This window comes from Saccostrea echinata, unplaced genomic scaffold (genome assembly GCF_033153115.1).
Source record: "Saccostrea echinata isolate AGI-Se365-2 ecotype Australia unplaced genomic scaffold, CSIRO_AGI_Sech_v1 ptg000054l, whole genome shotgun sequence".
NCBI lineage: Eukaryota > Metazoa > Mollusca > Bivalvia > Ostreida > Ostreidae > Saccostrea > Saccostrea echinata.
The window spans coordinates 17,060,975-17,079,962 of record NW_026889803.1 but is presented as its reverse complement, the minus strand read 5'-3'; the positions used below and the strand labels follow the sequence as shown (position 1 = coordinate 17,079,962).

Below are 18,988 nucleotides of genomic sequence, written 5' to 3'. Positions count from 1 at the left end.
TAGACTACACTAAGATACATAATTTAGTGCATCGGTTTTTGATTTCGATGGACGGTGTTGCCATGGTTACTAAAAATAGAAATATCTGTGAAATTTCTTTAAAACGCTACTCCTCCTACAGTTTTGGTCTGATTTCAATATAACTTGGCACACAAGTGGACTACACTAAGATACATAATTTAGTGCATCGGTTTTTGATTTCGATGGACGGTGTTGTCATGGTTACTAAAAATAGAAATTTCTGTGAAATTCCTTTAAAACGCTACTCCTCCTACAGATATGGTCCGATTTCAATATAACTTGGCACACAAGTAGACTACACTAAGATACATAATTTAGTGCATCGGTTTTTGATTTCGATGGACGGTGTTGTCATGGTTACTAAAAATAGAAATTTCTGTGAAATTCCTTTAAAACGCTACTCCTCCTACAGTTTTGGTCCGATTTCAATATAACTTGGCACACAAGTAGACTACACTAAGATACATAATTTAGTGCATCGGTTTTTGATTTCGATGGACGGTGTTGCCATGGTTACTAAAAATAGAAATTTCTGTGAAATTCCTTCAAAACGCTACTCCTCCTACAGTTTTGGTCCGATTTCAATATAACTTGGCACACAAGTAGACTACACTAAGATACATAATTTAGTGCATCGGTTTTTGATTTCGATGGACAGTGTTGCCATGGTTACTAAAAATAGAAATTTCTGTGAAATTCCTTTAAAACGCTACTCCTCCTACAGTTTTGGTCCGATTTCAATATAACTTGGCACACAAGTAGACTACACTAAGATACATAATTTAGTGCATCAGTTTTTGATTTCGATGGACGGTGTTGCCATGGTTACTAAAAATAGAAATTTCTGTGAAATTTCTTTAAAACGCTACTCCTCCTACAGATATGGTCCGATTTCAATATAACTTGGCACACAAGTAGACTACACTAAGATACATAATTTAGTGCATCGGTTTTTGATTTCGATGGACGGTGTTGTCATGGTTACTAAAAATAGAAATATCTGTGAAATTCCTTTAAAACGCTACTCCTCCTACAGTTTTGGTCCGATTTCAATATAACTTGGCACACAAGTAGACTACACTAAGATACATAATTTAGTGCATCGGTTTTTGATTTCGATGGACGGTGTTGCCATGGTTACTAAAAATAGAAATTTCTGTGAAATTCCTTCAAAACGCTACTCCTCCTACAGTTTTGGTCCGATTTCAATATAACTTGGCACACAAGTAGACTACACTAAGATACATAATTTAGTGCATCGGTTTTTGATTTCGATGGACAGTGTTGCCATGGTTACTAAAAATAGAAATTTCTGTGAAATTCCTTTAAAACGCTACTCCTCCTACAGTTTTGGTCCGATTTCAATATAACTTGGCACACAAGTAGACTACACTAAGATACATAATTTAGTGCATCAGTTTTTGATTTCGATGGACGGTGTTGCCATGGTTACTAAAAATAGAAATTTCTGTGAAATTTCTTTAAAACGCTACTCCTCCTACAGTTTTGGTCCGATTTCAATATAACTTGGCACACAAGTAGACTACACTAAGATACATAATTTAGTGCATCGGTTTTTGATTTTGATGGACGGTGTTGCCATGGTTACTAAAAATAGAAATATCTGTGAAATTCCTTTAAAACGCTACTCCTCCTACAGTTTTGGTCCAATTTCAATATAACTTGGCACACAAGTAGACTACACTAAGATACATAATTTAGTGCATCGGTTTTTGATTTCGATGGATGGTGTTGCCATGGTTACTAAAAATAGAAATTTCTGTGAAATTCCTTTAAAACACTACTCCTGCTACAGTTTTAGTCTGCTTCTAATATAATTAGGCATACAAGAAGACTATACTAAGATACATAATTTATTGCATTGGTTTTTGAATTCGATGAACAGTGTTGCCATGGTTACTTAAAATAGAAATTTCTGTGAAATTCCTTTAAAACGTTACTCCTCCTACAATTTTGGTCTGATTTCAATCTAATTTGGCACACAGTTAGAATACACTACGATACATAATATGTATTTCTGTTTTTTTTTTATTTGGGTGAGTGGTGTTGTCATGGTTACCGGTACTAAAAATAGAAATTTCCGTGAAATACTTTCAAAACGCTACTACTCCTAGTTTTCATTTGATTTCAATATAACTTGTCTCAAAAGTAGACTACATTAAGATACATAATTCTATTTATTGTTGCATGTTGCAATGTTTCTAATCCAAGTGCTACTTTTCTTTTGTTATACAAACAGACCAGTAGAGCTACAGTCTCATCAGAGACTTCTGGTTTAATAGATGTCTCTATTATAATGTATAACATTTACAAAATCAGATCTAAAAGATATGATATTTATTTCTTTTTTCTATGTATTAATCTAAGGTGGATAAATGATGAGGTTACTTGGTTTTAAGTAGTTAAAGATACCTTGAGCATGCAGCCAGAGACATGTAAAATCTAAAGGACTCTTAGTAGTGCAGGTGCATTATTTAACTTACTTATGTATAATATATGTTTTCAGGAGTTATTCTAGACTTTTTTTTGCATTTCAGGACACTGTGACATGGACATGGGAAGGGCCTGGGGCGTAAGTTTCAATTTAAAAAATAATTGTACTTCTTAAAACAAAATTTTCATCTTATTTTTTCTTCGAAAAAAATTAAGCGGTTGAACAATGAATATTTCATATGGATTTGTCATGCTGATAAGAAGGGAAGACTTTGAAGCATGACTTTCTCCTTTGTTATTGTATATATGAATTCAGTGACTTGTAAACTAATTGAATAATATGGTGAAGTTCACATTTTTCTTTTTCTCTTTTCCAGCTTTGCCTTGTTATGGTACACATTGTGTCAGTTTCACACAAAGTGTGAAATTGAGGTTAGTATCTAAAGAGTGATTCTAATAAAATTTCTATATTTTGCCTGCCCTCTATATAAATATTGAAATAGTATACCATACATGTAATTATTAGAGTCCAAACTTTAAGTGGAGAAGGAGTGTACATGTAATTGGGACTTACTTGAATATAATTGTTTGGTTCAAGAGGAGTGTGTTTTTATTGTTGTATCTCTATGTTCTCTACCTGTAGTTTTTACCTGTGTATACTCCATCCGAAGAAGAAAAGAAGGATGCTGCATTATTTGCAGCCAATGTCAGGGCGACAATGGCAGAGTGAGTAGTTGGCCTAGTTCAAATATTTGATACAGAGAAAAGCTTAACCAACCCTGCAGTGGAACTGATTTTGGATGGAATCTATAGCCACAGTAGCAACTATAGTGGAAAACTCTCTTGCTTCCCTCAAAAATTCTATTCCCTCTTTAAAATAATAAACCCAAAGATAAAACATGAACACTGTGGTATAGGGCCAATAAAATTATGCAAAATATTTGTACCGTATTTGGCTGAATATAATACGCACTTTTTTCCCAAAATAATTTTTTGTGAGAAAGGGGTGCGTATTTTACACCACAATGGGATTTTGATAGGTTTTTCTTTCATGTGAAACACGGCTATCATACGCACATACCGTAGTATTACCTGGAGACTTAGGCAATTTCTTGCTGTTTATCGCCGTATTTAAAACTTCAGAAAGTTATTGTTGGAATGTAGGCTTGTTAAAATGTTATATTTATAACCTTTTGATAGTTAAATTAAATTTAAAAGCAAGTTAAAATTAATTTGAGCTACATGTTCATCGGATGTTATTTATAGGTGTTCACACATTCCTTTGCCACGTGCTTCCGTAATCATAGTACACATGTACCTAATCAGTCAGACACTCGGTTAAAAAAGTAATGTCATTTTTTAATGAAATACAATACAAAAAAATTTATTTTAGGTTTTAAATAACTCAGTGAAAATTCATTTCATTATAAACACCCCTCTATACGTCCCAATGAATGGAAGCCAACGTTGTGAACACATGCGCTTGACACTTGATAATTACCCCTCAACACCCCTCCAGGCAATTAAATTGTTTACCGACTCCAAAGCATTGTTTTTACAGTTAGAGCACTGATCATTTTTCACAGCTTTGGAGGTGTGTTGATAACTACTATTTTTAAAAGCTTGTTAAATTTTGATTTTATAACATCAGCTTTTATTTAATTAATTAATTTCAAGTTCAAAAGAGGAAAATCGTAGTCTATGAATACTTTGATGTTGAAATATCGCTTGCCCTGTTAAATATACATAATTTTCAATATGATTACCTTAAACTAAAAATAAATATGACAACTGTTAAACTTGCAACAATATCTCGTGCTTTGTTGAAATAAAATTATTTCCACAAAGAATAGTTAGTATACGGCGACGTATAATTTCAATATCACCGTGTGCTAAAAAAATTAATAATAAACTCTGTTAATACTTTAATGCAATATTATCTCGTGCTTTGTTAAAATAAATTATTTCCTCCAGATTGCCGCGATATGGAAAGTCAACATTAAGAAATAAAAACACATTTGAATAAAATACTGTGTTCTGTAAATTTTCGGCACTTTATATCCGCGCCATTTTCATAGCAAATTACCGCGATTTTCAAAAGTTCAGAACACCGCTTGGTAAAATTTTCTGCTGCGTATAATACAACCGAACTGCGTTTTTTCCCCTAGTTTCAGGCTCAAAAAGGGGGGTGCATATTTTACACCAATTAAGGAATGTTTTTAGTTTTGTGTGAGTTATTGGTGTGTAAATCACACAGACTTGTCACGTAGGCATATTTCATGAAGCGCGCTAGCGCTTCATGAAAAATATGCCTACGTGCAAGTCTGTGTGATTTACACACCAATAATTCACACTAAACTGAAAAACATTCCTTATATTTACATTTTACAAGTTCAAAAGCAACAATTTTATGCTCAATATTTGAATTTCTTGCTGCCCTATATCGTTACATTTTTATTAATGTCTCTGTAGCCTCATTGTGACGTCACTTTACCACGAGTTTCACCGTGTATATTTCTACGCGTGAGTATACACAAAAATGAACTTCAAATCAATTGCACAGTTGGCTTAGTAGAAAAACATAGCAAATGTAAATATTGCGTATTATATTCGGCCAAATAGGATACTTGAAAAGGTCTGGCAGTGGAATTATAAATCCTTTCTTTATTTTATATGTTTGAGTAACCAAATTAAAGTCAGCATCAAAGGCATTGGAATTTGATTTGTTGATAGTAGATAATGTTTCTGCCTCCTTTTTTCAGAGCCCTTGCTATCCCTGTCACTGATCATTCCTATGATGACTGCAGATTGATGCAGAAAGCAGCCAAACTCAAGCTCCCCAAAGCTGCAGGACTTGTCGAGTTTATGAAGTTAAACAAAAAACTAGGGTATGATTTCGTCACTCAAATAACCTTTAAAGAAAAGAGAGGTTGCAATCACAGACTAAGTTCTGATAATTGTTTATTTTACAACATCGACCCACCTATTAACCATTATCTAAACTGTTCATAAACTCAAAAATACTGCCAGTTAACAATTAGTGAGCTTTTTGCATGAGTAAGCTTTTTTGCAAGGAGATCCAGATGTTAATTTTTCTAGGCCTCCAATGAATACTGTGGAATCATTGTAATTTTTGGTCAAAGTTCATGGGTAACCATCTCAGATTGTTTTTTCATGAGTAAACTTGTATATACAGAAGATTCAATGAACTGATAAGTAGATTAGGGGGATGTAAATTTGTGGTTAAGGTTGACCCACAAAATCTTCAAACATTGATCCCCCACGATCAATAATTTCACAGTATAAAATAAATCAATCATAAACTATTAGTAAGAACTTACAGAAGCAAAGTATAATGTGATGTTAATCAACTGTGAATTGGTCTCTTGTTTTTAAGGTTGAATTTTGATGCAGCCAGTGAACTGTTAGATAGATTTTATGCTATTGCCAAGAACAGTGATGGAAAGATTACATACGAAGAATTTGCAAATTATCTACGTTTGCCTAAGTCTGATGCACTGGAAGAAGTCTTCTCACTTTATGATCGGGTAAGTAGAAAAAAAATGATTTTCAGTGATGCAGATTTGATTTACTTATGGCAAAAAAAAATGGTCAGAAAAGTAGCTTGGAATGCTTTTATATTCATAGATTTTTCAAGGCACTTTGGTAGGTACACCGTTATTTCTTCAAGCAAAGAATTGCACTTGTAAGAATTGAAGAAAGACTGTCAAGCACTAAATTCCCCCTCCACCTCCATGTCCATTATTCCAACCCCTAAAATCCATGCTTGTACATGTACATGTATATTTTACATATGTAGCCTATCATGGATACATGTAATATATAAAACTTTAGAGGACTAAAGTACTGAAGTAAATTGTTTACTGAAACCAATGTGCAAATATAGAATGTGACTTTCAAAAGCATGGCAACTAAGATGAAGTATATGTATATCTTTTGTAAGAGGAGTTTCTTTTATGAATGTTTGAATCTAAATTAAAATTAAATATTTAAACAATTATTTTGAACAGAAAAAATATGGTATTCTTTAGAAGTGATATATGTGAGGTATTATACACACACATTTTCAATTGCATCTTTATAATATGGGACAACCATGAAAGTGACTGTAGGGAAAACCACGAAAGTGACTGTAAATTGCATATTAGAGAGTTATTTTTCTTTATTCATTTCAAGCATAGCTCTGATAGATGTTTTTATCCTACCAAAAAAAAAAAGAGAAAGAAATGAAAGAAACTATACAAAAAGTGTATACGGTAATGAGTTATAGAAATATAGTTGAATATGGCTGAAAAACGAAAAAATTCAGTATTCACGAACATTCCAAGCTCTGATAGATGTTTTTATCCTACCAAAAAAAGAAATAAAAGAAACTATATGAAAAGTGTATATGGTAATGAGTTATAGAAATATAGTGTTGAATATGGCTGAAAAACGAAAAAATTCAGTATTCACAAACATCCCAATTACTTGATATTGTCTTTCAAACCTTTCCTTAAAAATGGTAAATGAATAATTACCTATATGCTGTTGAAATGTTTGAACAAATATGTAAGTTTTTTTTTAGGATGAATATGTTATTGTGAAGTTTTCTTAATTTGTGACGTTAAAATAATTTATTCATGATTAGTTCAGTATTATTGGTATGGAAGACATACATGTATGATGTCAAAATAGGATGAAATTTATTCATGTTACTTGAAATTTCCAATGTAACCTATTTCAGAATGTGTCAGTATTCTCCTTCTTTATCTCTCTCTCTCTGGAAAAATATGAATATGATGGAAATAAGATATGATAATTAGTGCTTCAATACTTTAAGAAAAGGAGTCTATATATAAAGTTTATGTTCAGTAAATGACAGAATGATTGTTACGATTAATTACAGGATGGATCAGGAACAATCGACTTCAGGGAGTACGCAATAGGGCTGTCTCTAGTATCCTCTCCTGAAAACACAGAGGAAACCATTCAATTCGCATTCCAGGTAAAAAAAATCAGTGTAGGAAGAACAGGTTTTCTACATGCATAAAATGAGGATATATTTTATGACATAATTGGGTTTTTTTTTTTTTGAATGTTCATTATTCATTAAAAACATAAAATTCAGAGGTTGGCCAAGGCACAGGTAGTAAAAGTATTTTATTATATCCCTGACGAGGAGGAATGTAAAATTCTTTAGTCTTAAGTGTAATAAGTCATAAACATTGCAAGTTTGCAGCAATTTCATCTCCCAAATTTAATTAAAGATATACATGTACAAGTATTTTGTGCTATTTAAACAAATCTACTTTGACCGATTTTGGTTATTTTCCATTTATTTTCACTTTCTGCCTAAAACAGCTTTTTGATGAGGGAAACAAAGGATACATTACCAAGCCAGAGCTTGGACAAATTCTGCATAATGCTTTCAACATGGATGGGCTTGACTCGGATGCTCTGTTTGATGAGGTTGACGTGAATCAAGATGGCAAAATCTGCTTTGGTATGGCAGTTTTTTCTTCACATTATTTTCTTCAGATTTTTGTCTAGTCATGAAATACAATAATACGAACTAATACATTCATGATTATTTCAAAGTGATGAAACTAATAGTAGGAGAAATTGTTGGCAAAGGACACTATTTTAATTATATCTCTACATTTATACATTTATGTAAAGTCATTCAGTCTTCATCATCACATAAGTAGTTAATAAGAGTGTGTAGGTAAAATCAAGATAAAAGCTACATAAAAAATAATTTCCCCATTGACAATATTCCTAATGGAAGTTGAGGGTTTTTATTAAAAAAAAAAAAACTGTGCATATAATGTTGTACCAATGAATAGAATTACATGGTGTATGATACATGTGTTTGTGGATATGTTACTCTTACATAGTAATGTCCCCTTTCAGATGAGTTCAAGAAATATGTAGCGGAGAGACCAGAATATTTACCTGTTTTAAAGAAACACATAGAATTGACAAACAATGAATTTGACGATGATATTGGTCTATTGTGTGTTTCAAATTTTCTTCAATTCCTTAAAAGACAAAATGCTGTATATAGCTCTATTTTCACCTCATTTTTTCTTCTTACTGTTTTGTGGTTGGATATAATCATGAATTTATTAATGTGGTTAAAATCATTTTTGTGATAATATATATGCAGAATAAGGACAAAAAGTCATCATTCTCAAAATTGAGCAAAAATTTAAACATGAATTGAATGAAAATCCATGCAATATACAGTATCTGTTTAAAGTTACTAGTTTGTATTTCTTGTGTTACTGTTGTTTTTTTCTATATTTAGAGAGTACAGCATTCAACTGTTAGATTATTTTAAATTCTGTCTTTTCCTTAATTATTTTGAATTACAATTGCATTTTACCCTCCCACTGGACAATAAAAACAAATACTCTCAAAGCACATTAATTTCTAGTTATTGCTACTGCAGCATTTGATATAATTACGGAACTAGTGAAAATGAATGCTTTCAGTCGAACTATTCCCTGCAGAAAAATATTTTAAAAAGAACAATCCAAAGATATTTGGCCTATGAAATTAACGTGTACTTAATACCTCATATTGTAAGAAAAAAATTTGAAGGAAGAAGGCATCAACTACAGTCAAACCTCGCTATCTTGAACTAGATGGGATTGAGGAAAAAACTGAGAGTTATCCAAAGGTTCAAGATATTGAGGGTAAAAAAACATAGAGAAAAAATAGTTTGGGACTTTCAAATGACTTCAACATATCCATGGTATTCGAGATATCGATGTTCAGGATACTGAAGTCCAGTTGTATTAAATAATATGGGACCTTTATGTATGTTCATAACTGCTTTTACATGTGATTGGAATCTTTACCCAGAGAAGTCATTCCTTTCACTCACAAACGCTTTTGTCAGCACCTCAAGTCAAATGACTAAATTGATAGATATGAACAAAGTTACTAAATAAACTTGAACACATTGATCTAAAATGTAATGTGTATTTAAATGCAAAAACTTTTGTTGATTGTTTTTGTTTACCTCAGATAGAATGGACATTATTAAAGAAATGAATTTAAAACTAAGAGTTATTTCTAGGGAATATTTAAATCTGAGATGTTGACAAAATTTATGTTAGTGAAAGGAACAACAACCCAGGGTAGCGTTTGATCTGATAGTATGAAAGAAAGTGGAATATCATTTTTACCACCTACCGGTAATTTTATGGAATTTGTTCCAAGTCATATGAAGTATTGAAATGTTCATTAAAGTTATTTTATTGATGTTCATTAAATTTCTTTTGATAATTTATTTTTACCAGATGAGTTTTCCCAGCATGCCATGAAGAAGCCAGAATATGCAAAGTTGTTCAAGACCTACCAGGATGCAAAAACCAATGGTCATCAGAAACAGGAATGAAAACTGCCCAGGAGGCAGCAGCTTAGCATGTACCAAATGAGCATGTGCAGTGATAGAACAGGAAGTGACATCATTGTCAGTGATGCTGGTGCTTAGTTGTGTCTGTTTTAGTTTGTCTTGGTTTTTGTTATGACAGTATTATTGTTGTCTGTTTAATTTGGGGGTTATCTCTATGACATAGTCATGGGTTTTAATTTCTTTAAAATATGTTTTTATTTTAATATATACATATACCATAATTTCTGGAAGATAGGTTGATATTTTTCTCTCAGATGTGCTGGTCATGTCCTATTTACTGGATCAGCCTTTCTAATGCTCAGGTTTAGAAATTTGCCCAAAGTTTGTTTTAATAAAAACCTATAAATTTCAATTCAGAATTTTGCCACATTTACAGCATTTCAGAATGTCGGCAAAAAAAAAAAATATGGTAGAAGAAAAGGAAAGTATTTCTATATGTGAATTCAGTGTAAATACTGTTGTACATTCAAAATTATTAACAAATTAACATGTACAAAAAACTTAAGTGTGTCTCCAGACTAAAGTAGGAATCCATAATTACATGCTACAATTAAAAATGAAATTTGATCAGTGGGTCATCTCAGTTTGATAGTAAAAACATCACATACACTCAAACAAAATTAGGTTATCAATGTTGCACATCACATAACTTGCTGTTAAACATGTTTTGATATTCAGACTGTAAATACGCTTGTATGAAATAAATTTAGAAGCTAAGTATTTAAAAATCAAGGAATATTAATTAACTAAAATGAACATACATACTATATACATGTAGTTACCTGAGTTTTAGTAAAGCCCTTGACAGAAAATGCATTGAAAAGGCAGATAATGAATTATTCGGCTTAAACAAACTCTGGGTTATGAAAATGAACTATCCTGAGAATATCTTCAGAAAAAACAACAGTGTAAATAATTTTCATCGTTGCTCAAACTCTATAAGGATCGAGTCAGCGGAATTAGGCATTGACAAGATGGAATTATTGATATTAATTTTGAAGAAGTAAAGTACAAGAGATATAATTCTTTTTAACAATTAAAAGTAATTAAGATATCAATTTATCTTTAATATTAATATGTATCAACAATACAAATTAATGATTTCTGCCTCCCCAAACATTATAGAGCATATGAATCAGTGATAAACATTGGAATTAGCCTTGTCCTTTACTCCAAATCAATCTAAAGATTTTATAGATTTTTTGCTAAAAATGAGCCATTTGTCATTCATATATCTTCCGAAAATTATGGTATATTTTACAAAGGAAGTCAATTTTCCATATACATATAGCATAGATTTGATCTAGTTGGGTATCTAGTTTATAGGAAAATATGCCTCTACTGGGGATATAGTATGCTTGATTTAAAGCAGATAATATGTTTTCAAACTTTTGTCATCTAAATATGATGGATATGTTGATTGATCTGAATTTTTATAAACAAGGGATATAGTAACTGACCTGTCTGTTTGCCCCAGTATATGTCCATCCGTCCTCTAAGCTCAAAGTTTTTTCCTGATATACCATATACAGGATTACTTTTTCCCCATGCTATTTATGCCCTGATAATCTTGGAAACAATTTTGCCCAGTTTTAAATTGGCCCAAAAACAGTTGAATTAAAAGAGAAATTACTAATCTCTGTAGACTTCGTCTTGTTTTTGTATTCACCCATTGGCGATGAAGGCGAATAAATCAAAAATAACAGGGGGGTGAAAATTTCCCTGTATACAGTAATTCCAACATAAATATCTTTTAAGACAGAGGTTCTAAAAGACATTAATATACAATGGCGTTTCAATTATTTATTTGACTGGTCCAGAAGAAGTGGTAATAGAATTAGTAGTGGCCTTGGGGGGCATGGTGTTTCATAAGAATTTTATTGCTTTTGTTGCTTGCAAAAGCAAGGTATATACATACAGGTAACTCTTGATTGCTCGAACTTCGATCTCTCGAAGTTATTGATCGCTCGAAGTGAATCTTCGGTCCCAAATTATTCCCCTGTATAACTAAGCAAATTTACTCTTGGTTTCTCGAACTCTTGATCTCTCGAAACCCTTGATCCCTCGAAGTCAAAATGCAGTCCCGCTATGCATATTCTATTATAATTTACCCTCGATACCTCGAAGTGGCATTGTGTATACAAGGTTATATAATTAGCACCTTTACCTGGACATTTAAATGGCCCCAGGCAGAAGACGCGGGAATTGAGGAACGGGATGTTTATTCAGGTGAAACTATGCTGCAAGGTGATAATTGATTTATAATTAATCTTTTTTTTTTTACCTATATGCTATTAAAAAAATTATCATCGACTGTATTACGATAATTTAGAGACGCGGTGTCAGTGAAAAGTAGTAATTGATTAAAAGACGAAACACTAATTTAATTTTTATTTCGAGTCAGTGTCAAAGTTAAACGAAATATGAAAAAGCAGAAACAGCCTCAATGTCAATATGACGACTATTATTGGAAAAATACTTGCAGAACTGCGTTCAATGATCATGTTTAGAATAGTCAATGCTATACATGTACGACGCTGTAACATGTTGTTTTCGTGTAACGAATGCGTAGTATGATGTCCGTATTACAAAACTAAATAAATATACATGAAATGACGATATACATTTTTTGCTTTACTCAGTTTAATGAAATATTCATCTAAATTACGAAAAAATATCGTTGTTTTATAAAAACCACGTGTAAAAGGTTATCACTGCGTGAAAATCATTATATCCAGTAAGACTAATTTTAAAACCTGTCAACAAACCCGGAAAATTCCGGACTCTTGAAAACTCGAACTCTTGATCTCTCGAAGTTTTTCCTCGGTCCTGCGGACTTCGAGGTATCGAAAGTTACCTGTATATATACCTTAACAAAAATGACTGTTTTACTGCTTGCACAATGAATCTTTTTTTGCAAAATCTTGTGTATTTTCACGTTTTTTTGAATTTATATTTACACACTACAGCTAAGAGTGTACTTTCTTTAGTGATGTTTTCGTTATATATTAATTAGTATTGATTAATACTCATTTCAAAGATACATATATATAAATTATATACAACAAAAAGATAAACAGAACAATTGCTTTATATTTCCTATCTCATCAACTCTCATATTTCCATTATTTTTTCCAGAATAATTGTTTTCTCATTGTGCATATGAGAGTGGAAGCCCCCCCCCCCCCTTTAAGCTTTCATGTTCCTTTTTTTTCATATGACATTCAGGAGTTTGGCATGTTAGAGGTGGAAACGACATCATAGACATGGGATATTAACTCTAAACTATTATTTATTTTCTTAAATAACTGTATGAGAAGACATTGCTGTGTACCTGTACTTAATAACTTTTGTATAAATAGAATGAATGAATATCTTATGTACTGAATTAATGGCGAGTTGCAGTCAGGTATCTGTGAATGATATTGTAAAAGAAATACGTGTTTTTTTTGTTTTTTTTGTTGTTTTTTTTGCTTCAAAGAATCATATTCAGTAATGATAGCAGTAGTAAAATGATTTTTCTCGTTTAGATTTTCTCATCAGAATGTATTTTTTTTGCATTTTGAAAGGATCTTATGATACTTAATTGATACTTATAAAGTTTACATATTTAATTGTAAATGCAACAGATGGTACTGTGTGTACCAATCTATATTTTCATCGGTCTAGTCATTTACCATAGATGGTTTTAAAAATGTAAATACATGTTGGAATCTGTGCTTTTTTGTGGGATGTTTGTGCAATGTGAATATTTTTGATAGAGTGGGGAAAGATGTGATAGTTTCTATACCTTATATTTTATTGTAAATGAAATTTCTATTTTGAATATTTTGTAACACAGCTAATGGTGACTTGTCAGCTACGTTGCTATAAGAAGAAATCGTTGTATATATATTTTATTGTATGTGTGATCACTAGGAAAAAAGATATGTGATATTAATAGTTTCATACAGATTTAAGTACAACATTTCTGTGAAGAGCAAGTGATATCAATAATATTCAAAAAAGTACGGCAGAGAAAAACCTCAGCTGTCTGAATGATAATATAAAAAAAGTAGTAAAGAGCTACCTACTATTAGTTGATGATACTACATCATATATAAAATGGTGTTCATTTCTACTGGGTTTTTCCCCTATAATCTAGACTCAGGCCACTTGATATGATAGTTCTCTTGGACAAATATCAGCTTAAGTGTTAAGCCCTACCTGCCCCAACTTTCTATTATTACTTTCTTACTTAATACTTACTTACAGGAAATGTTAATATACATTTCATTTTCAAAAAAAAAAGTTGAATTTTAATACACTGTAAGGTGTATGAATAAGATATATACACATATACATGTATTTTTTTTTAAAGCTTCAAATTTGAATTGTTTTATCCTTCATTGTTTTCAATAACATTGAAATGAAAAAAGGGAAATCAGTTTTTTAAGTATATGTATATAAATTGTCTTATCTTCAATACCTTAGGTCATCAGATCTCATGTTGTTGAATACTTAACATTTTTGGCATCCATGACTTACCATTGTTCTTTTTTTTTAATTTTTTTTTTTTTTTGGTGATATTAGATCCTTATTTGATATTTCTGGCTCAGTTTAAACTTCAATTTTTGTACCTCAGGGTCAAAGGTCATCAGGTCTGTCTTGGCATTTTGAATATTGTTATGTCTTTACTCTTCAAATCTTCCTGTACGTTAGCAAAAATGATCTCTTTTGTTTTCTATAAGTGTGCCTGTGTCTGTGTGTGACTTTTATGATCTGTGATGTCTGTTAACAACTTTTTGGATAAATAAAAAGCTCATCTTAAAATTGCTTGTTGAAATTTTTGTAATGCCTGCAGAGACATTGAAGTGTTTTACCAGGTAAAGGAACGCAGCATATTTTCTCTGAGTAAAACAATGAAGTGGATAGTATTGCACACTCTTTGCCTCCTGAAAAAAAAAGAAAATTAGAAACTAGAGAGTTCCAAGAAACACTTATGTTGCCTGCTTTATAGCATCATTAAAGATGCAATTAAATGTAAGAGTGGTCAGCTATTTATTTGCTACTAGCATTACAGATCATGCATTTGCCTGCAGAAAAGTCCACGGATAGCAAGACTGTGTTAGAGTTATAAATATGATTCCCAAACCCAAAGCTAATTTTATTCTGTGTTTAATCCAACAACCCTCTAAAAGAGATTTCAGTACGTCTTATAGACAGTCTACAACCATCCATTTTTGCATAGCGATCCCGATTTATGTTTTCATTGTATGTATGGTAACTGAATATCATACAGATAACAGTTTCTAAATACAGTGTCATGAGCTCATAAACGTGATGTAGAATAAAATGCTAATTATCAAAACTCTGCACCTAAAAAATCAAAACAAATAAGTTGAATTAACCTTCCAGAGTATTTTTGTAAAGTAGGTCAAAGGTCATATGAACTTTAACACTGTTTTTTTTTTTCGTAATATTTTATGACAAACTGCACATGCTAAATATCATAGATTTACCTCTTAAATGTGAAAAATATTCTGTATGTACATATAAAGTATTTTGAAAAATAGGTCAAAGGTCATGAGGTCGGTAACCATGGTATTTTACAAAAGCTATAGTGCCAAGCAATAAATGTGCAAAATGTCAATTCCGTATCTATTAAGGTTATCACGATGTAAGGTGTGGCATATGGATAGACAGACAGACGCCGGTGAAAGTTATCCCTCAGTGTCGCTCTACTCTGCAGGCGACAGAAAAAATAGCTCTAACCCTTTCTTATTTCTTCAGAGCCAAATTGCAATGGATATATTTTATTATATGTGTCAGATAATGAGTCTTTGGGCTTTGGGATGCGTAGGCCCAAAAGTAGGTCACTGTGACTTAGCATTATTCTTAAGGTATGTCACTCGTGAAATTAGTTATATCAAGGATTTTTTGAGAAGTATATTTTAAATAAGTACTCATATAGCATGACTCAAAATCACAAAGAAAATGGGGGGTCAGTGTGCATCCTACCGAACTAGGGTACAATTAAGTTGACCTTTTTGCACTTAAATTGTAACTCTTTGGTTAATCACTTTAATCTTTATCATATTTTATCAGATGTAATATTGGCAATGAATATAATCTTATTTTACGTAAAATAGTTTAAATGATATTTATCATTGAACAAATCATGCAAATTAATGCGCATAAATTATTGTGTGACCTTTTTGCACTAAAAAAGTATCATATCTGGGGTATAAAATATCTAAATAGGCAATAAAATATTTTCTTGTATCAAACTTTTTATGACTTAAGTGCTGATCGGTTGGAAGTATCTTGTTGTTTAAAATTATGAAAGAAAAAGTTGGGGTCAGTGATGTAAATTTTGAGATATTGGTCAAAATTTGCGATTTTCAGGCAAAAAACGGTGTAAATTTTATTTCGACTTTTTTAATATATCTTTATTTCTTGGCGAAGTCTGTTGAGTGAATGTATAAAATTTATTCTAAAAATATAAATTGAGACCTATATTTAATATTCCTAGCATATCATAAAGGAAAATTTTCTCTAAGTAAAAATATGTGGGGCTATAGTTCCAAGACATTAGATTTAACAAATGTGGAGATTTGAAGAATTTTCTTCTAAATATCCTTCCACCACAAGAAATAGTCCCTCATAAATCTTGCTTCTTTATTAATTTCTGAGCAGTTTTTTCATTGAATGTTGAATAATTTGCATTGTTTAATTTAAATATGTTACAAAAATTGAATTGTAATAAACTGTTTTGAAGCTAAGGGTTCTGACTGAACTTTTCTAAAAAGCTGACGAGTGACATACCTTAAGTCAGGTCTAGAGTCATCAAAACTTGTTTATTGATGCATCTCTGGGTGTGTCTACCCAAAAGTAGGCCCGCTACTATGGCTATTCTTAGTACACTCTGCAGTGGCCTTAAATTGTCAATTTTTTGCCCCCGTATCAAAGATTCGGGGGTATATAGTTTTTGCCCTGTCCATCCGTCTGTCTGTTTGTCTGTTTGTCCGCAAAAACTTTAACATTGCCCATAACTTTTGATAGGTTGGAGCTATGGCTTTCATATTCCTTGTGACAAGACCTTTCTTTGGGTACCACCATATTTGACCTTTTGACCTTGACCTTGAAGTTTGACCCAGTTTTGCAAAATTTTATCCAACTTTAACCTTAGCCATAACTTTTGAACAATTGGTGCTAAGGCTTTCATACTTCACATGTGTAATCCTTGTGACAAGTCCTTCCTTTGGATACCAACAACTTTGACCCTTTGACCTTGACCTTGGAGTTTGACCTACTTTAAAAAAAAACTTTAACATTGGCCATAACTTTTGAACGATTGGTACTTCAGCTTTCATACTTCACATATGTAATCCTTGTGACAAGACCTTCCTTAGAATACCAACAACTTTGACCCTTTTACCTTGACCTTGGAGTTTGACCTACTTTTGGAAAACTTTTTAACCTTGGTCATAACTTTTGAACCGTTGGTGCTAGGGCTTTCATACTTCACATATGTAATCTTTGTGACAAGACCTTCCTTTGGATACCAACAACTTTGACCCTTTGACCTTGACCTTGGAGTTTGACCTACTTTTGGAAAACTTTAACCTTGGTCATAACTTTTGAACTGTTGGTGCTAGGGCTTTCATACTTCACATATGTAATCCTTGTGACAAGACCTTACATTGGATACCAACAATTGTAATCCATTGACCTTGACTTTGGAGTTTGACCTACTTTTGAAAAACATAAACCTTGGTCATAACTTTTGAAGGATTGATGCTTCAGTTTTCACATTTCACCTGTATATTTCTTGTGAGAAGGCCTTTCCTAAGGCGCCATTAATTTTGATCATTTGACCTTGATGTTTGACTTACTTTTGAGAAACTTTAACCTTTTCTATATCTATTCAATGGTTGCTGCTAGGGCTTTCATATTTCACAGGTATATTCCTCGAGACAAGACCTTACTTTGGGTACCAACATATTTGATTTGCGTTTGATAAAGTTTAACCTTTGCTATAAGTTGCCATACGGGGGCATCAGTTGTTTCACAAACACATCTTGTTATCAATTGATTCACTCTGGTATTTTAACCCAAAATGGGTCATAGTGACATAGATTCTTACCTTAATACGTTGCATAGTATAATCACCAGAATCATCAAGCGTTATCAATTTATATGCCTTGGTGTCTGAAGTTGTGACAACCTAAAGATCAACATGACAATCCAAAAATTAAACTCAAAAGAAGGTCAAGACAGCTTTTATTTTTTGTGATTTTTTTTATTTTTCAATATATTTGTCCCCCGCTTTCGCAATCGCTAGGGGACATTAAATATCATTCGCCTATCAGTCTGTCCTTCTGTCAGCCTGTCTGTCACAAAAAAACTTTAACCTTGGTCATAACCCTTGAATAAGAAGAGATAGGGCTTTCATATATCACCTGTACCCGTGTCAAGACCTTTCCAAATATACTATGATTTTTGATCCCATGACCTCGACCTTGAAGTTTGACCTACTTTTCAAAATTTTTACATTACTTTAAATTTGTCATAACTTTTGAATGATAAAAGATAGGGTTTTTTGAAGTCTGACTCACTCTTCAGAAATTTTATCTTGCTTATAACTTTTGAGAAATGATAGGACATTCATATTTGACACGTATACATTACCTGTGACAGGACCTTTCCAAATGCACTATAAATTTTAACCCCATGACCTTGATCTTGAGGTTTGAAATTTTTAAAAATTATAACATTGCTGATAACTTTTGATTGAGAGAAGATATAGCATTTACATTTCACATGTGCATTACCTGTTTCAACACCTTTCCTATTGTATACTTTAGTTTTTGATCATGACCTTTATGTTTAACCTACAGTCTTTTCATTTGTTATAACTTTTGAATGAGAGAAGATAGGGCTGTCATATTCCTACATGTAAATTACATTCATGCTCCGGAAGAGACAGGGCTTTTTTTCACATGTGCATTACTTTTGACAAGACCTTTCGAATTGTATTATGATATTTTACCCCATGACTTTGATCTTCAAGTTCGATGTAGTTTTGAGAAGCTATAATCT

The 18,988-nt window shown here is 32.1% G+C and overlaps 1 protein-coding gene across 2 annotated transcripts in view; it reads left to right on the top strand.

Annotated features, from left to right (window-relative positions):
- The window catches only part of LOC133172339 (lysophosphatidylcholine acyltransferase 2-like), a 29,955-nt gene extending 18,053 nt beyond the window's left edge, over positions 1-11,902 (top strand). Inside the window, exons 6-13 of one of the 2 annotated variants that reach the window (XM_061307203.1) lie at positions 2,580-2,614; positions 2,853-2,907; positions 3,119-3,201; positions 5,238-5,363; positions 5,873-6,023; positions 7,385-7,483; positions 7,840-7,981; positions 9,789-11,902. In XM_061307203.1, the coding sequence (XP_061163187.1) occupies positions 2,580-2,614; positions 2,853-2,907; positions 3,119-3,201; positions 5,238-5,363; positions 5,873-6,023; positions 7,385-7,483; positions 7,840-7,981; positions 9,789-9,886 (789 nt within the window). In that variant the 3' untranslated portion in view covers positions 9,887-11,902. The remainder of the gene's footprint in view (positions 1-2,579; positions 2,615-2,852; positions 2,908-3,118; positions 3,202-5,237; positions 5,364-5,872; positions 6,024-7,384; positions 7,484-7,839; positions 7,982-9,788) is intronic. The other variant, XM_061307204.1, reaches the window with a different exon arrangement.
- The last annotated feature ends 7,086 nt before the right edge of the window (positions 11,903-18,988 follow it).